This window comes from Nelumbo lutea, chromosome 4, assembly GCF_056320005.1.
Source record: "Nelumbo lutea isolate HS-2025 chromosome 4, American lotus-T2T, whole genome shotgun sequence".
In the NCBI taxonomy this organism is placed as follows: Eukaryota; Viridiplantae; Streptophyta; class Magnoliopsida; order Proteales; family Nelumbonaceae; genus Nelumbo; species Nelumbo lutea.
In genome coordinates, this window is record NC_142687.1 from 95412273 (window position 1) to 95439532 (window position 27260).

The following is a 27260-nucleotide window of genomic DNA, read 5'->3' on the forward strand; positions in this document are numbered from 1 at the left end:
ATACAGAAAACAAACCCCAATTTTTAAATGCCTGGTTTTAGACAACAAAACATGTATAAAAATATATGGGTTTCTTTTTCTAATTGAACATTTTGGTTGGCTTTTTATCAAAATCATCTGTTACTATTGCGTTGAATTTTATGATCACTTTCTTGGGAGATTTTACTCCTTAAGTTCAAGCTAGTACAACTATAACCTTGGTTTACAACAAAACCTCAGATTACAATGAGGTTTACAATAGTAATTACATACAGCACTTGGCTTCTACTTGGTTCTCCAAACAGTTGAGTCTAATAAATGATCAACCTATAAATTTCATTCATATGATAAGATGCCTACAGAGTACAGACTGTAAGAGATGAAATGAACATAGACTACATCCTTCATGGATTTAATTTAATTCTGCAATAGCTTGATGCTAAATTTGATATTTTACTTTTGGTTCCAAATGCAAAGGAGACCTTCAATCTATGCAGAGAAACTGATGGTAAGCCGGGAAACCAAAATTTCCAATTTAGCAATAACAATCAACCCACAGAAATTACAAGGCAAGAAATGGTCTCCACAATCTATGGAGTACTGGAGTATTATTGATATGGTCTAGAATTAACCTAAATGATCTTGGAAAATTACTTCTGCTTTCTCAATACCTTTCTCAGGGCTTGGGTTAAGATCCAATTTTTGAAATTCGAGGTTCCTTTGGTGACACATTGACCAAACCTTCTGCCTTCCTCTTCTTGGTTTCACCAACCAGCCTCTTTATATATGCAATGTAACCATCCACATCAAATTTCCTTTTGCAGCCAGCATAGTTCATATAACGTATTTTACCAAAAACAGGTCGCTCTTTCCAACCCTGAACGGTTTGTTGAGAAGATTTCAGTGTAGGTTTTAGGCAGATCATGAACACCACATATCCACTGTATACAGGACTGGACTAGAAAAACCAGACATGGAATTAGAAATTACATAAGGGTGAAAAATTTTAACCTGGTCATGAACACCGCATATGGACCACATACAACCAACATACCCATTCGGATCCCTCCCATCTATTTCATACTGGAAACAAAATTTGCATTGGTCAAATTAGACACAGCACAAGTAGAGGAACACCTGAAGAAGTGTTTCAAAGGCACAAGGAGAAATACCTTGTCATTCAGATATATTGCTATTGATAGAGCTTCTTCTGGTCCATGTGTCCATTCAAGAATCTTTTTTGCCCAATACATCCTGCTTGATACCCTCAAATCCATAAGCATGAAAGCATAAACAGAAATGCATATAGAAGAAACAAAACCACTTGATTCAAAAATGATGGAGAACTCCAAACTGTCCATGTATTTCATGACCATTTTCTACGTTGTTAGATGACATACAAGGTAATTGAAGCCTAATTTGATTTTCCTATAGAAGCATGATCTGAACCAATCAGCATCTTACCTAAGTTGAAACATGTCATGGAACAGCCGAACAGGGCCAAAAACCATTGTTTTTAGAGGTTGAAAGGGGGGAACTGTGACATTGAGGGGCAGAAATATACAACTAAACTAAATACAAATGCATCATATTCATCAAACTCAGCTAAGCCAAGGAGAGTTGTTGCATGACAAGCTAATACTGAAAAGTAATTTTTTTGTACTTTATTTATGAGAAACACAGATAAAAAGAGCTACATGTTGTTGAAGTGAAGCCAAGCAGAGTTCTCCAGGACTGTAGTAACCTTATCCAAGTTTGCCAAAAGAAACCTGTCTAAATCACGTCATTCACTGGATGGATTACATATCATAGATCAGACTAAGATGCCTTTACATGGATATGGAAACTTCGATAGGGAATGACACCATTCACAATTTCCAAAAGTCTAGGAAATGGATATGAGTATCCCATCTAATATGACACCATGCTTAATTTCTTTCAGGCTAAATTTCGTTTTTTAGAATTTAAATCATGGAAAGTTTATTGGAAACACTCACCTCAAGATTTTATTAGAGTATGGAATTTAGCTAAGGAAACAGAGAACAATTCTTAGAAACAAGAGAAATACTAGTGGTACAACGGCAAACGAGAGAACTGCACTGTAGAAGGGTCTATGCAGTATCTAATACCAAAGCCAGCATACAGGTAACCTAAGCATGTTGAAATATGTGGCCATAATAGACTTCCTAAGAAATGAAAAATACAAAGACAGGATGAAAAATATGGGGCTATTAAGAAATTACCGCATGAAGCCATGCATCTAAGAAATGAAAAATACAAAGACAAGATGAAAAATATGGGGCTATTAAGAAATTACCGCATGAAGCCATGCATCTTCCCATAATGAACCATCTCCAACTGAGATGCATTCCAGAGCTGAACAATGCAGTTAATAGGAGTCATCAGAAGTAATAAGTAAACAAACTAAAATGATAGAAAGTCAAAGATCTGGTTGGCGAGTACAAAATCTAACCTAAGTTAAAGCTAAACTTCTAAATTTTAAGAAAAGAAGTTTACATGGTTGTTGAGGCACTAAAATGAGGCTTGGCAACAGGAAATTACCTTGTTGCCCAGTTGATCACTTTTTTACATAAAAGGTTGGATGATTTTTGCTTGTTTTCCCCTTTTTTTATGAACTAACTTATTTTCTAGGTAGTGTGGCAACTAGGAAACATTAAAAGTGACCTAACATAAAAAACCAAATATTATAAGTAAAATTATAACAGAATTACATAGCCTATTAAAGAAACTAGGGGATGGAGCTCTATTCTGTAACTGCAAGGAGATACTAAGAGAATGCATACATGTGTGTAAAATCAAAGAATAGAAGCAAAGAAACAAATGAATGAACTGAAGCCTTGTTATGTTGAATGCGTCATAGATAAAAACGAGATAATACATGAGTGCAATAAGGGGTAAAGCCCCATTCCATAAAGAGAGATGCTGCTTTACTTTGCTTAAGGAAATAGATGAGGATCCCTCTTATGAAGAGTACATGAAGGCCACTGGTTGAAACCCTGTTATGATTCAAAAAATTGTCTAGTAACCCCTAAACCCATTTTATAGCTCTCTAAAATAATATTTGTTTTTTTATGATGCCCTCTCACACTCTTTTACCTTGATTATACAATATGAAATGGTTTATCTGTGCCACAACTAAAATTGTTATACCTCCACATAAGAACATCAAAACGAGGTACAAGGTAATCTGAATTCTGAAAACAAATTCCTTATTGCCAATGTGTCACCTTGACAACTATGAAGGTTACTGATGTAGGACCAGCTCAATTCCAGTCCATCATGAATGCTGAATAATCTTCCTTAGAAATTTGTGGTTATGGATGGCTATAGTGGCCTCTTGAACAAATAAGAGAGAGAGAGAGAGAGAGAGAGAGAGAGAGAAAGAGAGAGAGAGAGCACCCAGAGTCACACACAAGGTGCCTAGAATACTCTAGGGTATGGGAAATCCTATTTCAATTCAAAGAAGACTTGATAACTCTTATTCTACCTATGCAATGACTCTAAAACTTTAAACATAAACAAACTATAACCAGACAAATCAGATCGTATCATTGGAAACCACAAAAAAATTGTAACATCATTTTGGTTTCAGAGCTAATGTTTATTCACTATGTTCTCACAAAGTGACCGATTCTATAGGGCTAGGCTATTTTCTAAACAATCTTGTGGGTCTAGAATCAATGATGACTGGGCTTTTAAACCATATGAAGGGTCTCTAGTCGACTTATTTGAGAAGACTGTGGAAGAAAACTGATTTAATAATGTTGACCACAGGAGTACGGTTTTCAAAAATGGTAGAAGAGAAAAAGAAATGCTAGATGTCAAAGGGGATGATGGCCCAAAAGTATTATTTCATTGAGTTGTTGAATTAGAAGAATATTTTGATTGGCATGATATGTTTGACAAACGATTAGATTTGCATGCATGTAGCTCACAGGTCATGCATGCTAAAGTATGGTGAAGAACTCTTGAGCAGTGACTAGAAAACAGAGGTGATGATCCTATTGCTATGTGGGTAGAGAGGAAGAGGTGTTTGCAATAAAAGTACATTCCACTAGACTTCCATGATGATCTATATATGGAGTTAACTAATCTCAAGCAAGGTTTGCTATTGTAGACTGTAGTTCAATATATGAATGATTTTGATGAATTATTATTAGATGTGACACCAAGTGAAAGGCATGAATGACTGTAGTTCTAGAAGGAATTGTCTACAATTCAAATTTATGACTTAGATCATGCTTTTGAGTTGGCTCACAAGATAGAGAAGAAACAGCAGGTTACAACAAATAATTTGAATCCAATGGGAAGAAGGTATGAAGTTGAAGATACAACAGATGATTCCTTGCATGTCGATTCCTATCCTAGAGCTAAGAAGCTAAAGAACCAGAATTTCAACCTATAGAAGTTGTAGACATTGAAGGTCAAGAGGGCATGGGAATCAGTCACCATAATTCGCATACCACTCAAAAAAAATCAATAAATTTCATTGATCCTTGTGTAAATCGTCCATATCATTGGACATGAACAAATTATAACTAGAGAAATCAGACCATATCATTGGACTCCAATAGAAAATTATAAAATGACAAAAATATCCCTACTATCCAAAAATACAGAAATACATAAAATTTCAGAAAATTCCAATTTTTAACTGTTCATCTCCTGCATCAGTTTAAGAATACGAGAATTTAACTTGAACAAATCTTGAAGAGAATAAACAATTCTATGCGCAAACAATTTTTAGAAGTGATCAACTTACAGGATCAGCAGTTTTTGCCGTTTCCAATTGCTCCTTCCTGTGAATATCACGAGTATTTCAAAGTATTGATCAGGTAACTTGGCAAATAGCAACTAGTCAATGCTAACATGATCATTTCAATCTACATTCTCCAACTCCACATGATGACATTTGACTCACGTATAAATATGCTCTCTCTTATCAGGAGCATGGTCCATTAATGTTTTACGGGCCCATTCCCATGCACCCTGTAATGAGTCATAGTGAGGCTGATAAAAGCAAAAGTTATCAGCAAGTTCCCTTCGCACAATCAACTCCTCCAGGAATGCATCGACTGACTTCATGACAATGGGTACATGCAGATAAACCAATACTTGTCAGAACTCTGTATGAAAAAACAAACTTGATAAGGAAAGAATAACAAAGTAACAAATTCTATTCAAATAAACTGCAGCCAGTTGAGGAGGGTTGCTTTAATTTATTCGATCCATATTTCAGAAAAAAAAAATCAATATCAAAAGATGCAAAATACTGCCAAAATCCAACACCACAAACCTGTGGATGGAGTTTCCGGATAGAACGTGCTTCCAAGGCACACCTCTGTGCGGATATTTGCCCAAAATGCAAGTAAGGAGAGAGGCCAGATAGTCCTTTCGGTTTTAAAGGGTTATTCCTATCAGTAGAATAGTTCTTCAACCTATTCGACAAGAAACCATCTTTGCTTCCCAGTAACACTTCCAATGCAGCATTTTCTCCTGGTTCGCACCATTCCAATTCCGGAACTTCTACCTCTTTTCTGGTCACAACAGATTATTCTACATTTAAAACATAATCTGATAAAAAAAAAAGTAAAGCACAACCAAATAAATTGTAATAGCTTAGTGTAATAACCAACCTCAAAACATCAGTGATGAGGTTTTCCCAATCGACAACCGCATTTGTGGTAGCCCATTGTCTGTTTGGGGATGGAAGCTTGGGAAAATCAACGAGATACTCAGGAAGCAGTTTATGAATCTTTCCCCTTATGGTCTTTGCACTATATTCCAGTTTCTGTGATGCTACCCAAACGGGTATTACATTGTGAGCATCGACTTCGTGCACAGTTACCGAATCGTTCACCCTCTTACAGATTTCCTCCTTCCATCCTCGAACTTCCCGAAGTGGCGAGAAGTCCGTCACCAAAAGTGAAGCCCCACATTCTTTCAGAAAATGGGGAATGGTTTCTATGGCTTCTCCCTAAGTGAACAAATGGCAAAATGCAAGTAAATTGAAATGTTTAACAAACCGGAGTATAAGAGAGTATAAAGATACTAAGTTTGCCTGAAACAAAAAAAATGGGATTCCGAAGGTTTCGTCGAGATTGCGTTGGAGCTGTTGCAGACCCCTCAACATGAACCCGAGGTGCCGAGCTTTGGCGCCTTTGAACTGATCGAACAGGTTGAAAGCGACGACGACCGGGACGTTAGCTTTGTTGGCTTGATCGACGGCATGGATTAATGCCCAATTGTCTCTGGAGCGTTGATCCCTGAACATCCAGTAGACAACGGGACCCATCTTCTGTTTAGACGGTTTGGTTACTTCTTTGAGTACTCGGATCCTACCTGATTGGACAGTAGTTGCTTCTTCCATTTTCAGTGATGACGAGATCATGGAAGAGCAGCGAAGAAGAGGAAATGAAAAACCAGTAGCGTGGTTGTTGTGTAGAGGATTCACAGTGTACAGATCTCTCAATCTCAGACGCATACAAATGCGACGAAGATAGAACGAGTTGTTAAATTGCGCACCGGGCGCAGATGTGCCACGAAGCTAATTTGAGATGGAATTATGGAAATCATGGAATATCTACTTCAACCCCAGAGAGAAGCTGGAGGAGGGAGAGGGACGTCTGAAACTAATTACTTGCGGTTTGAAAAGGTTACACGTCGACCGTTGCGCCTTTTCTTTTTTCCTGTGCACGAGCTCACCAGCTTCGCTTGCGACCGTCCGGAGGCCCGAGAGCCCGGACCGCAAATGTTCGGGCTTGGATATGTGTTTTGTGTTGCCCGGCCCAACATTTAAGATTTCATCACATATCGGTTGACACATAATTTCATATCATATTGGCGGGTCATTTATACATAAAATATGGGTGTTTTCAAGGTTTTTAAAACTGATCCGGATAACAAATCGGTTAGGGGTCCGGTTTTTGGGTCAAATGGTCTGATCGTTCAAACCAAATGGTCAACCTGTTCTTACAAAAAATATAAAAAAAATTAAAAAATGATCAGAACTGTTGAATGGTTCGGATGATTCAACCGCCCGGGTCAGCGATTCGTTAACCAAATCAATGTATTTTTGGCAAAAATCTGGTTTTGATGAAAAATGGAACCAATCACCTGATCAGTACCCGATTTTTTGATCCAACCATCCGATCCGGTCCGATTTTAAAAACCATGGATATTTTCATGAAAATTGATATGGAAAACGCTTACATTCGATTATAATGGGAGTTTATTGACAAGTTATGTTTTCATGAAAAGTGGTTCTCCCATAAGGGCTTTCTATCTCTCTAGGGGGATCCCGATGGTCATATTAAGAACTAAGGCCTTTAGAAATGGTCTAATTAACCCTATTCTTCAATTACGCACATGATTGCTTAATTCTTGCCAAGACCACTATCCCAGCTTGTTTAATTAAGAGAGAAACTTTAGATAGTTTTGCAAAAGGCTGTGGGTAATGTTTGAATTTTTCAAAGTTGGTGTAAATATATCCCTCATAAATTTCAGAAAATCTTGGCAAAATTATTGAGAATTCCCATTAACACAAATTCTATTACTTATTTAGGGGTTTCGATCATTAACGGTAGGGTTACAAAGGAAACTTTCTGCAGCTTGTAGAAAAAATTAAAGTAAAATTTGATGCATCTTGTGCCAATGGCAGCAAGAGTTCTGTGGTCACTATTGCAAGAAAAAACCAATATGGGAAGTTTATTGATGTTAAAGCCTTTTCTTCTAGGACCTAGGTGATCTTCTACCAACATGGCTAAAGCGTGCCCATGACTTGGTGCAACTTTAGGGAGCATCCTATCATCGTTGAGGATGATTCAAAGCTCGTTATTTCGTGACTTTAGAAGGAGATTGATCCCTTTAGGCTATGTTTGGTTTGAAGGAAAAGGTAGGGAAAGGAAGGGAAAGGTAAAGAAACCTATACATTCCCTTCCTTTTCCTGCCTTTTCCTTCAAACCAAACACAGCGTTAGAGACTGAAGAACATCATCGAGGACTGCTGGGAGATAAAGGTCCGCTTTGAGAAAGGTATTGTGTATCATCATATGTTCCACGAAGCCAACCAAGTGGATGACTGACTTACCCCATCACCTATTAAAAAAAAAAAAACTAAAAAAAAGGTGGGTGCATGGTTCAAAGTATCGATACATCCCTTGCGTCCTATCAAGGTGTATTGATATTTTGAGCCTTGACTCAACCCTCAATATATATATATATATATAATTTTTTTTTGAGAATTCCCTTAATATTTTATATACATACATACATATCCTCTCTTTTTTCTTTAAGTCTTTCTTTTTTCCCTTTTTTTATTTCCTAGTCCTTTCCTTAATGCCACATTAGCATCTAGCTTTCTTCTTTTTAATCAAAATCATAAACCTTAAGCCACTAGAGCTGCACAGACATTGTTAAGTGAAAGCTAAACAATAGAAACACATAAGAATAGACAGTTTTTTATATTTTAACCTTTAAATAATTAATATTATTTATGTTTTATATACTACTTTTGATAATTTTTAAAGTACAAAATAACAATAATTAATTTCAGCTAGATTAATAGTTAAATCTCTTATAAATAACAATAGTTTAATCTATAATAATTATTGAAATTTTATAATAAAAATATAACAAATAACTAATAAATATAGTAATCGATGAAAAATACAATTAATAGTGAAAATACATTAGATTAAGCAGTAATTAGTGTACTGTCCAATAATACTTTAACCTCTAATAAATATTAATCAATAAATTTAAACAAAAATAAATTTATAACAAAAATGCAATAAATCCAATAAGCACAATAAATTAAATTTTATAAATTTAAATAACAATAGCTTAATCTCTAATAATTATTGATAATTTGCTATTAAATAACAATACAAAAATTGATTTATACATATTTATTTAAAATATATTTATCAAAAAAATATAATAAATAATTATTAAAAATAAAATAAATATTAATGTTAGTATATTTACTTAAAACTATTATTAATAAATATTAATTTATTTGAAAATTATTATTTTTTAAATTATTAATTGATATAAATTAAATAATGTATTGGAAGACAATGAGGTCCAAAGATATTCACTTGAAGCACATATTAAATGTGGATGGCAGACGGAATTTTGTACTCCAAGAAGATATTCCCCAAAAGATAATTGATATAATTAAAGATGTGAAGCTTTCTTTGCATGATGAAGATGACAAATTTATTTAGACATGTGATTCCTTAGGTGAATTTTCTCTTAGCTTACTTCAGTTTGGAATGTGATTAGAGACCATGGTCCTATTGTTAATTGATTGACATAAACGGGTTTGGAAATCTTCTCTCCCAATAGAGATATCTCTATTCATTTGGAAATTGATTCACATCGTGATTCCTACTGATAGTGTGACTAGTAAACATGGTATCCATCTTACATCAAAATGTTGTTGTTGTGGTCAGTCAAGTGTGAAGAGTATAATTCCTGTTTCTGTTAATGGAGCTTTGGCTAAAAAGCAGTTGTTTGGCTTCGTTGCTGTTGCTCCAGAAAACGGCGGTGACACATCAGCACCACGTTGGAAAAAACTGTACTTCAAAAAATGTCTGTTTGCTTGGAACCTTTTTTTTCATAAAAAACGGTGCTCCAAAGCACACCTTAGAAATCGAAAAGGCGTAGTTTGGAGCAACGCCGAATGTAGCGTTTCCTGGAGATGCAGCTCATTGCTGCCAATAGGGATATGAGGGTAGTGACAGAGACATGACGTGGCATTGGATAATAGGTACCAGTGCTGAAAACGTTTCTTGGAGCATTGGTATATCAAACAGAAAACATTGTTGTTACTCTAAAAAACATCCTACCTGACAACAACGTTTCCAAACAAAAAAATACATTATCAGAATTTTACCTCCAAACTAAAAAGCATACTATTACAGGCTCTCAATCTCATTGCCTTATCAGAATTTTACCTCCAATTTTACTTTGAGTTCTCTGAAAGGAGAGATGTAGTTGTAGATCGATTTGAAGTTAAAGAGGTTACCTCTTCTACCCTTGTCAAGAGATCTTTAATAAATGGCTTGTGGGAATTAGCTTGGCTTCATGGTAATCCGTCAGCTCTTGAGGTAAACTCTCTTGCTCTTCATGTTTTGAACATTCCCATTAAACCTATTAAAAAAAAGAAAAATTCCAATGCATCTATTGGGAGTGTCCTAGCTAGAGAATTTCACGTTAAACTTAATGTTGATGGTGCTTACCGTGGAAATCCAAGTGAGAGTGGAGGTGGAGGCATTGTGAGCGATAGCAATTGTGTTTTTTTGTCTTGGCTTTTATAATTTTTATGGAAATGGAACTTCTATAATAGTCAATATTTAAAATTTCGATGTATCATATTTTTAAAAAACAGATATAGGATGCATATGGAAATCGAGCATCTCATCTTTTTTTATGCGTATCGGACCCGTATCGGGAATGTATCAGGGCATCTCATTTAAATATGGTTTTTCTATAAACCGTGGCCATAGATCATATATTTTAGTCAAGGTTTATCAAAAACCATAACTATAGGTTAAAGTATAACTTCGGTTTTGCTATATATCATGGCTATATATTGCACATTTTAGTTATGGTTTTTCAAAAACTATAGCTATAGGTTGAAGTATTTAACTTTGGTTTTACAAAAAAAAAAAAAACCGTTATAGGTAGTGCATTTAACAGCGGTTTGCAATAAACCGTAGCTATAAATAAAAGACTTTAGCTATGGTTCACAAAAAATATATAGTTATAGATTTGAATAATAGGTATAGTTTAGGAAAAACTGTGGCTATATGCATTATTTAACTACGTTTTGTTCCGTGGCTAAAGGTTCAAATGATTTGCTCCATCCTGTAGCCATGGACAACTACCGTAGCTATAGATATGCTATAACCACAGATTAATTTAACCATAGCTATAGACTATAGCCATGTGAATATAGGCTACAGTTTTCTATCCGTAGTTAAACCGTAGCTATATAGCTATAGCTACAATTTCTCTAACATTTAACTTCAGTTTTATCCCCAACTAAAAGTCATATTTCTTATAGTGTGTGGTGCATAGCATTATGACCCCTTGCCCATCACAAAAATGGAGTGAGCTGAGTGATTCCAACAACTTTAATGCTATTAATTCAAGACCAAATCAGCCCCCACACAAGACTGTCATGTGCTGTGGGATGTTGTGGGGGCTGATTTGAACTCTATTAATTCAGGCGGTTGGCCATCTATTAGGACACGTGGCCTGTTTATTTTCTTTCTTTTTTTGAAGCCTATGTGGCCTGTTTATTTTCCAAACATATGCTATAGATGTAAGGGCACATTTAATGCGGCCTCTCTGTTCCAGTTCCTTAGCTCTTTCAAATCAGTAGTATTGGAGATGGACAATTCAATGTAATATCATTTTCATGGGGAAGCACCATCTTAATTATTACCAATATTAATTAGTTCTACCAGCATTACTTGAATGCAACAGATGATTTAGCCCGAGTATCTAACATACCAAGCTTTTAAGTTTCAACTGTCAATGGTTTGTATCCGGATATTTAATTAATGAAACTGTATTAGTAATAATAATAGGAAGATGTAGAGGATGTGTTAAGGAAAGATTTTTGAGTTATTAGCTGAATGAATCTTAAATTCAGATCACCAGATCTCAATCAATTGTGTTAAAGTTTGTTTATTTTCATTGGTTCGCGTCTTATAAAATACATTTTCAATTGCCATAGATTTTGCCAAAGAATTTATGGGGAAGCAAAATCATATTCCAATTACTACATTAATTTCAGAATTTTTGAGTTATAGAATATTTGGTATTGTTTCTGTTTAGGGAAATTGTTAAAACCCACCATCACTTTTTATGAGTTTTTTTAAATTTATCATAACTTTTCAAAACGTTCAAAACTCACCATCAGTGGACTTTTATTTTCTAAAACTCATCATCCGTTAGAACACCGTTAAAGTTCAATGACCCAATTGTCCACGTCAACCTAGATGCATGTTTCATGACTAAACTACCCCGGAATGGTGAGTTAGCCTGTTAAATATTTTGTGTGTGAAATGCCCTTAAGCGCCCAATCCTATTTCATATATAAGATTCCTCACTGAGAATCTTTCTTGCTCTCAACCCAGTGTGTTCTTTGTCTCAACATCAAGGGAAGGGTTTTCTTGCTCTCAACGTCCAAGGAAGGGTGCATAGACGAGTTTTCCTCAATTCCCATGTTAACTTCTACATCGTTTTGGCATTCCAATTCCCCTTTCTCTGTATTTTCTGGTGTATCTTCTGGAGCATGCGGTATCAGTTGGGGACCATGGTTTCAAAACTTTCTTTCTTGGCGATGATCGAGGGCCTTTAAGTTCGTTAGCTCGACTCTTGGGGGATTTCCCGGTGTTAATGGAGTCTGTAATGGATCTACTTAGTTTTTTAGTGATATTATCTTTGCTGAAAAAGAAAAAAAAAGACCACAATTAGTAATCAAAAGTTCTAAACTCTTAAGATTTGGAGACTGAAACTGTTCTAGCAATGAATACCGATGGAGCACAATCCGGCCGGTCTTAGCTATCAACGATTTTGCCTCAGACTGGAGCAATGGGGAGCCTGAAACGGAGAAGATGAGGGAACTCCGGGGGGAACCCGGTGAAATAACTCCGAAGCTCAAGTTAGTATTCTCTCAAAGGCAAAGTAAAGACCAGATGGCGCAAAGTTCACATACCTTGTTGTTTGGGGTAGGGGGCCTTTTATAACCACTTCGCGCACTCACTCTGAGACCTCTGTCAAGGTCGGGTATGATTGTCTCTGTCTCTGCCAGTTCGGATGTCACCCTTTCTGCTGGGACAGAACCGCCACTGCTCCTTGTCGGAGCCATCTCTGTAACTAGAAATGGCGGTGTCAGGTGGCCGTTTGAAGTGCGGCCGTCAAGCGCCAGATCCCAAGTCAGTCAGGTGCGCCGCCTCTGGATACGAACTTCCTCGGTGTCAGGCATGGTACGGTTTGTTCAGTTTGGCGTCCTGGAGGCGAAGTGCTGGAGTGGTGAGCGAGGTGAAGTCTCGAGTTCGGAGGTATGTTCTAAACTGCCATAGGGCAGGCCAGTTCGGTGAGGTGTGTCCCAAACTGCTATAAGGCGCAGTTCGGTGAGGTGTGCCGAACTACTATAAGGCGGGCCAGTTCGGTGAGGTGTCCCGAACTGCTATAAGGCAAGCCAGTTCGGTGAGGTGTGCTCCGAACTGCCATAGGGTAGGCCAGTTCGGGTTTTGCTTGGGGCTTAAGGGAGAATTCGGGTTCTCAATAGTGAGTTCGGGCTCCTAGTAGGGAGTTCGGACTGCTGGTTCCTTTAGTGCTCTTGCCTTAGGCGCGCTGTTTGTGTCGAGTTGTTGCCTTTGCCACGTGTTGCGAAATTATGAGGTCAGTTCAAATCTTCCTTCATCAATTACCCCCCACTCCTCGTGCCAAGGGTCCTATCCTGGTGCGGGGAGTTTCGAAAGGTGGGAGGTGGATTTGTCCCGTATTTCGGATCTTGATAGCGCGAGGTGCGTTGTCAAGGTTCTTCGGTTTTCTCGAGTGTCCAAAAAGGCAGGAGGCGCACCTACCTACTTATAAATGCTGATAGACGTGGCGGCGCACGCTTATTTCAAATTTCAAAAAAGCGCGTCGCTGGGAGACGTGACAGCAGGTCTTTTGATTTTGAAAAAAGCGTGCCGCTGCCGTTTAAAAGGCAAGGAGACGTGCGCTGGCAGTTGTCAGTTACAGAAAGATGTGCGCGATGCATCATCAGTTTCAGAAAGACGTGTGCCAGTGCATCATCAGTTTCAGAAAGACGTGCATCGACGTTTCATCAATTTCAGAAAGACGTGCACCAATCACGTCTCAGTCTCAGGGGACGTGCGGTCATCGCAAATGCGGGCCGTCGGATTGGCTCTGATCTGCATTGTTGATTCTCGATTACCGTAGGTATAAATAGTAGGGGACCCCAGTCGATTTGTCACTTTTGCGTTTTGCTTCTTGAGCTCGCGTCCAAATTTTCAGCTCGCATCCAGGCCTTTTAGTTCGCATCTAGGCTTGTTATTTCGCTTTCAAGGTTTTTTTGTTTGTTCTAGTTTCCGAAGCCTTCAAAACTTTCCAGTGAGTACTTTCCTGAATCCACCTTTTCTCCTCGATGTCTAGCTTGGATAGCTCAGACGATTCTTCAAGTAGGTCTGATATAGGTTCTACGAACCGAGTCGCATCCCCCGATGGCCTTAGTGATCCTGAGGTGGAACTTGAGGACAAATTCGAACCCGTAGGCCGAGCTGCTTCAGGCAATTTGGCGTCTACCTCTCGTCGAGGTCGGATGCTAGATAGGTTTGGTCCTTCAACCATGACGCCCGAGGGGCTCCAATCTCTTGTTATCTCTTACAATTTTCCTGGGGGGTACGCCTATTTCATTCATTCGGGTAGCTTTCCTTGGGAACACGGTCCTGATGAGATCGTGATTTTTCGGGAGCAGCTCGCTGCGGGGCTGCAATTGCCTTTCCACCCCCTTCTCGTCGAGGTCATAAACCACTTCGGCGTTACCGTTGGCCAGCTTCATCCAAACTCTATTCGGAACTTGGTGGGGACAGTCTCCCTTTTTTGCGAACATGGCTTCCCTTTAGACTTGGAGATATTCTCCTCCATTTTAATGATAAAGAAACAAGTGAGTTCTCTTCCCGGGGGTAAGCGGGCATATTACCTGTCTCCTCGCCCGGGTTTTAAGCTCCTACACAAACTTCCCAACAAGGTCCCGGCGTGGAAGCGGGACTACTTCGAGGTGCGAAGTGCACAAGGATGGCCTTTTCAGACCGGGTGGGGAGGTCTCTCGACAAAGAGACGGTGAAGGGCCTCCGACAATGGGCACGACTAGGGCTAAAATGCCATCAGTACCTAACGGAGGCCAAGCTTATTGTGGCCGGCCTGAATTCGGGTAGGTTCCTTGCTCAGAGGTTCCTTGTTCGCTTTGTTCTTTCATTTTCTCTGATGCCGAACTCTTTTTTGCAGGTGTGATGGACTCAGAAAGGACTTGCGGCGGGCACCTGTTCCAAGGCATGAAGAGGAGGAAGCGGGTCGCCAAGCAAACTCGTACCAAGCTGCCCTAGGACACGGATCTCAAGTTCCAGACTACATGTCAGAGGATCCGCCCAGGGAGCCCGAGGTGGCTCCTTCAATGCAGGAAGCTGCAGGGGCCCCTTATGCCGAGACAATTCACATGGGTACTCCTGCCTACTCTAGCGCTCCTACTTACTCTGGGTCCACTCATACGCGAGCTAGGCCCTCGGGCACGGGAGCTCAAGGGGAGTTCAGGAGCGTGCTGTCACTGAACTATGCTCTTCAGAAGAGTAGGGGTGCTACTTTCCCCGAGGAGATCGCGGCGTGGACCAATCTTCCCTTGAACCAAATCGCCTGTCGTGCCGCAACTCATGCTACGGTGGTGTGTCAAAATTTCTTGTCAGTCCTCTTAGTTTTTATCCTTCTTGTTGTCGTTCTCTTGATCACTTATTTCTTTTGGTAGGTGAACTCTTCTATTCACGCCTTAGCGGCCCAGGTGGAGAGGAGATCGAGGCAGGCACGAGCTGCCGAAGAGGCTTTTTGTAAGGCCGAGGTGACTACCTGAGCTGCTGAGGCTGCTACTCATGCTGCCGAGGAGGCTACTTGCGTTGCTATGGCCAGGCAGGCGAGGTCTCAGAGGGATGTTGAGGCCATGGGGGTGGTTGTGAAGCATATGGCGGACCTGAGGCTGGACCTGCAGCATCAAGTCGAATATCTTTAGGAGGACATAAGGGAGAAAACGCATATCTTTTCCCAAGGTATCGAAGATGCCAAGAAGAAGGCCGTTGATGACTACATTGCTTTGCCGCGCTTTGACGACCTGATGGTGGATTCTTACAGAAGGGGATTCAAACTGAGCCGGTGGATGATCCGGAACACGTACCCCAAGCTTGATATTAGTGTCATATCCACTTTGCGTATAACTCAGGAGATGGCCAATGCTGCTGATGGCGAGCCGGATTCCGAGGGCGAGGCAGGACCTTCGGGTGTCGTTGAAGTGCCTTCTGATGAGGAAGAAGTAGCTCCGGACTTGTAAATTTTTTTTTAAATGTACTCTTCCTTTTCTTGCAATGGAATAGACAATCTTTTAGGTTAAGTGTTGTTCTTTTTCCCGAACTGATAATATGCCCGATCTATTTCTTGCCCGGGTTATTGCACTCACGCGACCTGTTTCGGTGTTTAATACTTAGTCTCTGCTTCACTTTAGTCTTTTGACTGATATTTTTCCGAACTGATAATATGCCCGACTTTTCTTTGTTTGCCTATGCCGAGGTTCCTCTTGTTAGCTCGGCATCCTGGCCCTTAGGCTCTTGTAGCGATTTCGTCCACTTCGCTTGGCGGTCTATAGGTAGTATCGCCTTAAGTTAATGATGTTCCACGCTCGGGATACTTGTTTTCCTTCTAAGGTTTCGAGCTCGTATGCCCCCTCAAGCGCTCTCTTTACTCTATAGGGCCCTTCCCAATTTGGTCCAAGTTTTCCCACGCCGGATTCGGGCACCATAATCTTACGGAGAACTAGGTCGCCGACTTGGAAGCTTCATTTCTTTACTCTGGCATTGTAGTACTGAGCTACCTGCTGCTGATAGGCCGTTGTCCGAATGTGCGCGAGGTCTCTTACCTCGTCCAATAGGTCAAGGTTGGTGCGTAACTCGTCTCCGTTTGTCTGATCGTTATATGTTTCTAGTCACAGTGTAGGTACTTTGATTTCCGTTAGGATTACCGCTTCAGTGCCATAGGTGAGGTTGAAGGGGGGTGTCTCCCGTGGCGGTTTTTTCTATAGTCCGGTGAGCCCATAAAACACTTGGTAGCTCGTCTGCCCATAACCCTTTAGCTCGGTCTAGATGTGCTTTCAGTCCGCGCAGGATGGCTCTGTTCATTACTTCTGTCTAATGTGAAGTTCTGACGAATTCCCATATTCTAGCACCATTCTTGGAACTTGATATCCTTGAACTGTTTTCCGTTGTCGAAGATCAGTACCCGAGGTAGCCCGAAGCGACATACTATGTTCTTCCAAAAGAAGTTCTGTATGTTTCGGGCTGTAACTGTTGCCAGGGGTTCAGCTTTTATCCACTTTGTGAAGTAATCTACTGCCACTACTAGGAACTTTCTCCCACTCTTGCTGGTGGGAATGGTCCTAGTAGGTCGATGCCCCATTGCGCAAAGGGCCATGGGCTGGTGAGGTATTTGAGGTTGGAAGCAGGCTGATGGTGGATATTGGTGTGTTTCTGACACTTGTCACATTTTCTGACGAGCTCGGCGGCTTCTGCCTTCATCGTTGGCCAGTAGTATCCTTGTCGAAGTGCCTTTTGGGAGAGTGCTCTGCCCCCCAGGTGTCCGCCGCACAGACCTTCATGAGTCTCACGGAGTACGAGCTCGGCTTCGGTAGCTCACAGGCAATGCAAGTAGGGGAGCGTGTAGGACCGTCGGTACAACCATTCGTCTATTATGACGTATTTGGCTGCCTGGCGCTACACCCTCTTGGCTGCATTGCGGTCCGCAGGGAGGGTTCAGTCTAGCAAGAAGCTCGCGAGTGGGTCAATCTAGCTCGACTCTGCTTCAAGGACGGGAGCGACCTCCTTTGCCCCACCGAGAATGCTAGGCCGAGGTAAGTCCTCTATGTACACGGTTCTCATGGTGTTGTGACTCGTGCTGGCGAACCGGGACAAAGCATCGGCCTCAGTGTTCTCTGACCTCGGGATTTGCCTGATGAAGTGTGACTGGAAGTTGAGCAGGGCCTCTTTTACTTTTACTAAGTATGCAATCATGGAGAGCTCGCATGCTTTGTACTCACACGTAACCTGGTTGACCACGAGCTGGGAATCGCTGCAGATGACTATGTGCTTTGCTCTTACCTTTTGCGCTAGGTTCAGCCCGGCTATCAGTGCCTCATACTCTGCCTCGTTGTTGGATGCCACAAACTCAAAGCGTAGTGCGTATTCCAATTTTGTGCCACCCGGGACGCGTAAGACTATTCCAGCCCTGCTGCCCTGCTGGTTCGAGGAGCCATCTATGTGAAGGATCCAGGGCTCCTCATCCTAGTTCACGCTCGGCCTAACCAGGAGAGATGCCACACTGGCTGCTACTTCATGCGGTTCAGACTCTATTGGCTTGGGAGCTCCGGGTTCACCCGAATTGGGGATCTCAGGCTCAACCTACTCAGGGGCTTCGAGGCTGAATGTGCACTCGGCAATAAAATCTGCTAAGGCTTGGGCCTTAATGGCAGTCCGTGGTTTGTACTGGAGGTCATACTTGCTGAGCTCGATGGCCCACTTCGTCAGCCGACCGAAAACCTCGGGCTTGAGCAAGACTTGTCTCAGAGGTTTGTTAGTCCAGACGACGACGGTGTGAGCCTGGAAATACGGGCAGAGTTTTCGAGCTGAAATCACCAGTAAGTACGCTAGTTTTTCTATCTACGGGTATCTCGTCTCTGCTCCCTGCAGAATTTTACCAACATAATAGACGGACCACTAGACCTGATCTACTTCCTTTATTAGTATCAAACTGACCACCTCGTCACTCGCCAAGAGGTACAGTTCTAAGACCCTGCCCTCCTCGGGTCTGGCTAAGGTTGGCACAGTGGCGAGGTAGGTCTTTAGCTCGTCGAATGCGAGTTGGCAATCTCGGGTCCATTTGAACTCTTTGCCTTTGATTGCCTTAAAGAAAGGCAGACAGCAGTCTGCCGATTTGTACATGAAGCGGCTCAAAGCGGCTATGCGGCCGTTTAGCCTCTGAACCTCTTTTACTTTTCGGGGTGGTCTCATATCTAGGATGGCCTTTATCTTGTCCGGGTTGGCTTCAATACCGCGCCAGTTGACAATGTACCCTAGAAACTTACTCGATGTGACACCGAAGACACACTTGTTTGGGTTTTCTATATTGACGCAGAATTTGGAAGACATAATCTAAGTCTTTTATTAATTCCTGCAAGAACTTTGTTTTGACGACCATGTCGTCTACATAACATTCTATTTCCGTGCCAATTAAGGGCTGAAAAAGCTTATTTACAAGTCTTTGGAAGGTCGCCCTAGCATTCTTTAGTCTGAAGAGCATGACCTTGTAACAGTACAGGCCGAACTCGATTATGAAGCTGGTTTTTTCCTCGTTGGACTGGTCCATCTTGATTTGGTTGTAGCCTGAGTAGGCATCCAGGAAGCTTAGTAGCTCATGTCCCGAGGTCGCGTCCACTAGGCGGTCAATTCGGGGCAGGGGGAAGCTGTCTTTTGGGCAAGCTCGGTTCAGGTCAGTGTAGTCGACGCACATGCGCCACTTGCCATTTGTTTTTTTCACCAGCACTAGGTTGGCTACCCAGCTCGGGTAATGAACTTCCCTTATGAAGTCCGCTGCGAGGAGCTTTTCAACTTCTTCGTCGACCGCCCTCCAGTGCTCCGGGGCTAAGTTGCGTTTCTTCTGTCTAATGGGTCTGACTACAGGGTCAGTGTTAAGTTTGTGAGTTATAAGGCCAGGGTCAATATCGGGCATATCCGCCGCGGACCATGCAAAAATATCTAAATTTTGAAGTAAGAAACTCACCAGTTCAGTTCGTAGAGGCTCCTTGGCGGAAGCACCGATCTGTAGCGTTCACACTGGATCTATAGCCGAGGTTGGGATCGCGACCGTTTCCTCAGTGGGCAAAGCTCGATCCTCACCCTGCTTCGTAGGCCTCTCCAGTTCGAGGTCGTCGGCTGCCTTTGTTTTTCCCACAGACAGCGCCAATTGATGGAGCGCAATCCGGCCGGTCTTAGCTATCAACGACTTTGCCTCTGACTGGAGCAATAGGGAGCCTAAAACGGTGCGGCCATCAAGCGTCAGATCCCAAGTCAGTCAGGTGCGCCGCCTCTAGGTACGAACTTCCTCGGTGTCAGGCATGGTATGGTTTGTTCAGTTTGGCGTCCTGGAGGCGAAGTGCTGGAGTGGTGAGCGAGGTGAAGTCTCGAGTTCAGAGGTATGTTCTAAACTACCATAGGGCAGGCTAGTTCGGTGAGGTGTGTCCCAAACTACTTTAAGGCAGGCCAATTCGGTGAGGCGTGTCCTGAACTGCTATAAGGTAGGCCAGTTCGGTGAGGTATGCTCCGAACTGCCATAGGGCAGGCCAATTCGGATTTTGCTTGGGGCCTAAGGGAGAATTCGGGTTCCCAGTAGTGAGTTTGGGCTCCTAGTAGGGAGTTCGGACCGCAGGTTCCTTTAAAGTTCTTGCCTTATGCGCGCTATTTGTGCCGAGCTGTTGCCTTTGCCATGTATTGTGTAATTACGAGGTCGGGCCAAATCTTCATTCATCAAATACAATGAAAAAGAAATTACCATACAGAGGAATCAAAGGTGTAGAATTGTATATGCTTTCGTGGCCTTAAACCCATGACCTCTCTCACATGTTGCAGAGATCTTCCTTTCAGGCCTTAAACCGACGACCACCTACATGAAGAGAAGGGACAGAGGAGCTGCAACAACCGGAGGGAGGCTCGGCACTCTCTGCAATTAATCTAGTATAACATTGGTGGCCTCCGGCATGGAGACAAAGGCAAGAAACCACAGCAAAGTGGGGCTTGGAAACCCCCACAAAAATATTCCTAAAGGCATCTGAGCAAATGCTGCACAGCTTGGAACTCACAATGAAACACTCAATTATTTGGCTAGAATATCATTAATCATAAACTGGTCTAAATCAGGAGATATTATATTAAAATTTTCCATGGTTTCTTCACCAATTACATGCATATATACATAAAAAATTAAAAAAAAATCATTTTTGAACAGGCAAACATACAAAAGCTCTTACTTAACTATAGCGTTGTCTTCTTGCAAACTCTTTCTGTCACTGGATTTTGGCTGTTAACAAAAATCTCCAAAAGGGGCATTAAGAAACTAATGCCCACTCCCACAAATGGCAACAGATTTCTTTTGTTCGACAGAAAACCAGGTCGGGTCCCCACTCCCCACAACCTGAGCAACCGAACTCGCCTTCCCTCTCTAAACTCCAAGTTCCTAATTATAAGCCCCTCTGGACCATCTTCACGAGTGGACCGGACCCATGCTCCTAGAATGCTGATACACCTTCGTTAGATGTCAGTCGGCGACATCACCGGCTTGCCAGCTTGTGGTTCACATGAGTTCGAGATGGAGATAGGTACACCTGACACTGTATAACAGTCTTGCCAATCTTGAAACCGGCGATGACTGTGAAAGCCAGGAGGAGATTATTGGATGACAAGAATGCATCTTGCTTACACTTTCCATGTAAACCTCTGATAACCTGGATTCTTTGCTCACCTGAAAGATGGAAACTTCAGGCACAAATGAGAAGGCCAAGCAGTGCAGGAGCCAGACCCTCTTTTTCTGGGTATCCTCCAGGGTTCACGGAGATAGAAAAGAAAGATTTTAGCAGCAGAAGAAGGGTAAAGTAATAAATTAATGATGCCAGTTAGTCTAGTTACTGTTATCTCACTGGCATGGTGAGTTTTGAAGAGAATTCATAGGTTTTGGACAATTTATTTATTTATTTTTTGGTTGTTGGTGTCTTAATAACATTGTTCTGTTTTTTATATTTTTATTTTGAAATTACTATTTATGTTAACTCTTTAACTAATTATTTATAGTAATTCTTGTAATTACTATTTTTAGTATATGCATTCATCATTTTTAATAATTACTGTCTTTGATTCAATTTAGTTTTGGTGGTTTATTTTACAAGGTTTTTTTTTTTTTTTTGTGACAAGGAGTTCTAGTGTTGTTTGTTTAGTAAACTTTTGGTTTACCACTTTTGGTAAGACTCTGGATCTCCTGCCCATGAAAACTCTGCCCATGCCTACCCACAATACACTACACCCTGTGAATTGGAAACATCTCCCCCTGCGTAATATTAAGCAAAGGATGAGATGTTCTCCATGTGTGGCTGCGATAAGCATGGGTAAAGTTCTCATGGATAAGAGATCCGGGCCCTTTTAATAATTAATTTTTTTTGTGCCTATAAATTAAGTTAGCTTTATACTCTTAGTGAAATTAAGAAAGTGTCATTAGATTGCTCCGAAGTTGGAGGCCTTATTTAAGTGCTAATGAGTTAGTTATGAATCTGTCTTAGTTCTAAAGCAATTAGGAGTGGTTTTGGGTTAGTGACAGATTTTAAAAACCTTGGTGGGAACAGCTTGTGAGTGACAGATCCATTCCTTGTCTGGCAATTACATGGTAAAGAAAGAGAATTCATAGGTTTTGGGTTACAACTCCCCACAGAGTTATGGAGGAATTTGGTCCTCTCCACCAGTTACAATTACATGGTAAAGAAAGAAAAAGTTATATATTTTGGGTTGATTCTTCACCTAATCTACCCAAGTGCCCAGGATCCATTCCTTGTCTGGCAAAAATTCCGATCTGGGCTTGGAATTTTTATCTTGGGCTCGGCCCACGCCCAAAACCTCAGGCTTTTCCTTTTATTTGTCTTTCAGGTTGGACCCAAGTTAGTTTTTGGATAGTCTAATCGTTACCCGTCTCTAACCCAGCTTTAACCTGACTTGGCTACATACATACATAAAGCATTCGTATCTAATGGTTTAAGTAGACATAAAGGCCATTTTTAATACATTGAGCCCAATAGGCCCACCAAGCCCAGAACAATCAACTCAAGCCCAATCTAGATGTGTCAAACTTTAGATCTGGCTGGGCATAGGTTGGATAGATCGAGCTTGACCTTGAACTTGATTCATGCTGATAACTTAAGTCCAATTCTTAAGGTTGGGCCAGGGTTGACCTTAAAAGCAATTTAGTCCACTTAAGTTGATTTCCCACTCTGACCCACTTGCGGACTTGCCTGCCAGAAATTTAAAGAAAAAAAAAAAGAATTAATAATGTGGTAGAGAAAATGTGGGTATGGTTGGTGGAAGATGGAGTTTCGAGGGAGGAAGAACAGAGACAAGCACCGGAAGGGACTCATTTCATACCATTCTCTCAGTTTCCTCTAAAGAGAATACGCAATGACTGTTTACTACACTACTCCAGCCTTGTTGATCCCCAAAGCTCTCGAAAACGTGCATTCTTGCGAGGTAAGTCCAACAAATATAGGGTTCGAATATGATACCGGAAATACATCATATCCGAAAAACTTGTGACCAATCAACATGTATCATAAATATGTTATCCAATCAAATAGTACTTATCAAAATTCACTGGTGCGTTTTAGTTGATCAAAACTCTTTCAATATCATATCTTTCCGGCATCATAGATTTTCTTCACTTAGGGGGCGTTCTCTTTTTGGATTTTGAGAAGGGGAAAGTTGGTCAATGGGATTTTGGTTCCCATTGACCAAAAATCTCATGTTCTTTTTTCAGATTTATGTGGGGATCAGGGAAAGTTTATTTTCTTGGGTATCACTTACACGAGTAAGTGATACCCATCTCCTAAGTGGATAACTTTTCCACCTAGGGGGAAAGTTGCCGACACTTGAATGGGACAAAAATGGGCATTTTAATAATGGATTTTTTGGTTAAAATGGTCATTGCCTTATTTACATGAGAAATAAAAGAACATGGGTAAATGCACTTACCCAGTTAAGTGTTTCCCAGGAAAAACTTATTCAGGTAACTACATTTACTTGGATAAATAACTTACCAAAAAGCAAACCGGGCCTTAAAAGAGCACATTAATTCCTTCATGTCTTCTCATTTCCTTTGTTTGTATGATGATCACAAACACTCACTTTAGTGCATGTTTACAAAGAATTGGCTGTCGAGGCGGGTGATGAGTGCATGGCGAGTAGCAGGAATAGTGCATGCATTGGAGGGATGGGAAGAGCATGAGTGTGGAGACACAGTGCTTGACGTAGACAAAGTATGGAGTGCAACTCTTCGCCATGGATTCCTTCCTGCAGTTCACTGCGTTTGATCCATTCGATATTTGTTGTGTAGAGATGTTGATGATAGATATCATGTATTTGTTTTGTGTGGGCTAATTAGTTAAACTATGGCTATTTGCTAGTTGTAAACTCTGCTTGTATCTAGAAGAACTCCCGAAAGGGAAGATAAAACTCTGCTTGTATCTATAGGAACTCCTGAAAGGGAAGATAAAACTCTGCTTGTATCTATATAATGGATGGATTGGAATACTGCTTCTTGGATATGCTATATGCATAATTATCTAGTGTTAATTATAAATATATAAATATACATAGGCAATTGTTTATCTTTTTCAGTCCTTTTTGTTTGCTCCTTTCCTTCATTTTTTGTTAAGTTGTTTTTAATTTCCTCCTCTTTTTTTGTTTGAACCAAATCAAACAAATTTGTGATTTGGTTAGGTCTATACTTAAAAACGGTTTGGTTTGGTTTGATTTGATCATTTTTTAAATTGTGATTTATGATTTCGTTTTGGTTTATTGGATTTTATAAACTAAACTATAAACCGCAATTATATATTTGGATACACACACACACATACACACTATATATCATTATAGAAATATAAATATATATAAACCAAGCATGTAAAATTATAAACAAGGTTTAAAATATTGATGTGGTACACCTGGTACGAGGCATATTGTATCGCATCTTTGAAAATCAGATACGGGATACGCATGGAAATCAGGTGTCTCATCTTTTTTCATGCTCACCAACCTGTATTGAACTGTACTCAGGGTGTATTGGGGCATATCGACGAAAAAGATACGACCAAAAATTGAAAAAGAAAAATAAAGGGGGAAAGCAACCTTATTCTTCCCTGAAATAAGTCTTTTTTCACCCCAAAATGACACTAAAACTCCAAATCTCATTCTTAGAGTGCTAGATTTTTAAAAATTTGCAAAAAATAAGTGTGAATCGTTAACTTTTTCAAGATTTTTCAAATTTTGAAAAAATATGGTGAAAATAGGTAAGTTTTTTCAATTTTTTATAATATCTTGTGATTTCTTTTTTTTTTTCTTGAATGTTTAAATTTATGTTGATCTACATTTCTTACATTCAAAATACAATTTTTTTGTGTTATCAGTTGATTTATTGAAATTTTATGAAGATATTTGGAAAAAATATAAATTAACAAAAAAATTTGAAAATGTATTTTTTTGTCAACCTATAAAAAGTAAATATGTTTTAGATCTATAGATTTATCTATCATATCCATAGAGCAATTGGAAATTTCTTCTTTAATATTCATTTGATTTTTTATACTTTTAGAATTAAAAAATAAATAATAATTTAATTATATTTTTTCATTTGATCACAACAACTGAATATATTGTAATTCTATAGATGATCTATCATATCCACAAACCAATTAGAAATTCTTCTTTAATAATTTTTTTATTTTTATTTTTATATTGATGTATTTTTATGATTTATTAAAGTATTTATAGTGTTTCCAAACATATCTATGTGTATCTTAATTTTTCTCCGATACACATGTGTATCCAAAGCGTATCATGATACATCACATAAAATTGTCTTTCCGATACTTTGAACCTTGATTATAAACATACTACACTCTTTAACTTTATAATGAAATAATAAAAATAAAAGTTTTAATTTTTAACTTTAAGAGTGTTATTTGAGCTCTCTAATTGGGTTGTGCCCAATAGAACCATTGAATCACCCGAATGGTCCGACCGTTCAGATGTTTCTTAACGATTTGCATTGCTTTAAGAAGTTATTTTATATTTTGGAAGACTATCTTTCTACTGTCAAAATAGTTATGACAAATCCAACATTAAATTGTAGCGACTGTGAAAAAACTGACTCTTTGGCCGCATAACTGATCTCTCTGATGGATCATCACAAGCAGGCTCCCACCCTTTGAAATTGGAAACATTGTAGATGGTAACACATTATGGTCGTTCCAGACCTATCTACGGGTGCTCCCCATACCTCAGATTTTGAGTATCACAGACCATTGCGTTGATTCTTTTAAAGGGGTATTACTTTTGTCTAATTAATGTGAAGTAGGATTATACATGAACCGGTTTGGTTCGATTTTATCTAATATTATGATAATTGGGTTGATAATTGGGCTAACAGAAACAAACGGATATAGGTACCTAAGACTGATAATGATATTTGTTTGGAATGGACTAGATATGCTATTTGGCATTTATTACATCTAATTAAAAAAATACTCATTGTTTTGGCATTTATTAGATCTAATTAAACCAACGGATTTACTTTGGACGGATAAAGTATTCTATATAGATTTAATTAATAGATTTTCTTTATGAGAAAATACTTTAAATAGAGAGAACGAGATTTAATATATGGCAAGTTAGGAATAACATTGTTTTTAAAAAATATTAAAAGAAATGCTCATTGGGTTCTAAAAAAAAACTTATAGCTAGTTAAACCTTCTATCATTGTCATAACAAAATATTTTTATATTATATGTGATGGAGGTGTTACAAATAACAACAGAACTTGTGTTATTTGTTTATAATAACTTCTTTAATTTTATTGCTGCTACAAGTGGTAAAGTGGGTTTGGTTAAAGAACCAACAAAGGCAAAATTTATCAGTTTTTTAAGCTTTGCCATTTACTTCTCAAAGAGAATGATGGTCATTAATAATTGTTTATGATGCAAAAGTGATGTGGAGGCATTGAATGGCAATAAGTTATTGATATCTTGGTGTTTAGGTCATTATATAGATAAAATTATGAATCTTTTTAAACAGTTTTCTTCTATCATTTTTGTTTACAACTCTTGATCTTTCACTAAACATGCTCACATTATATTTAGAAGGTAAACTTTTGAATAAATGTTGTATATGAAAGAGCCCCCTTGCTTGTAGGGCTATAAACAAATTTGATTCAACAAAATCCGAATCCAATCCAATTATCGAAACTCACATCTAATTTTGACCAAACTTAGTGACCTTAAATTGGAATTTGAATCCTAATGAACTCTGGTCATATTCGACTTTAATCTAACTCCACTCTAATTTTTAAAATACAAAATAAAAAAACTAATTACTTTTCAACTTTTATAATCAGATCTAAATTTTAATTGAATTTGATGGAGGTAAATTCAAATATGATCAAATACATCATTTGAATTTGGGATAATTGGATTAGGCCACAGATTTTCAAGTATCACTGGCAGGCGTACCTAATTAGTTAGACTCTTCTTTTTATATTGTTTTGTCTTCTTAGTGCATCCAAAAAAAAAGAGAGAGAATTGAATGAGATGAAATGTAGTAGTTCAAATTACATTTTTGTCAA

The 27260-nt window shown here is 39.5% G+C and overlaps 1 protein-coding gene across 2 annotated transcripts; it reads right to left on the bottom strand.

Moving 5' to 3' along the window:
• Positions 1 to 284: 284 nt before the first annotated feature.
• On the bottom strand, positions 285 to 6658 carry PHR1 (photolyase 1). Of its 2 annotated transcripts, XM_088986602.1 has the most exons (9): positions 6062 to 6658; positions 5637 to 5977; positions 5297 to 5537; positions 4922 to 5079; positions 4763 to 4799; positions 2297 to 2355; positions 1152 to 1233; positions 991 to 1062; positions 285 to 856 (listed from the first exon to the last, which is right to left on the bottom strand). In XM_088986602.1, the coding sequence occupies exons 1-9, from the start codon at positions 6482 to 6484 to the stop codon at positions 668 to 670; spliced, it is 1602 nt and encodes a 533-aa protein (XP_088842728.1). In that variant the 5' UTR covers positions 6485 to 6658; the 3' UTR covers positions 285 to 667. The 2 variants fall into 2 exon arrangements, with proteins under 2 accessions (XP_088842728.1, XP_088842729.1); XM_088986603.1 differs by lacking the exon at positions 991 to 1062 and having other exon boundaries at positions 285 to 932.
• Between the last annotated feature and the right edge of the window lie 20602 nt (positions 6659 to 27260).

Coding starts and splice junctions, on each gene's coding strand:
- PHR1 (XM_088986602.1), bottom strand. CDS start 6,484: ATGCGTCTGAGATTGAGAGATCTGTACACTGTGAATCCTCTACACAAC. Junction 2,356..4,762: donor CGGCAAAAACTGCTGATCCT/GTAAGTTGATCA, acceptor TGCATTGTTCAG/CTCTGGAATGCATCTCAGTT. Junction 1,234..2,296: donor AAGATGCATGGCTTCATGCG/GTAATTTCTTAA, acceptor GGTATCAAGCAG/GATGTATTGGGCAAAAAAGA.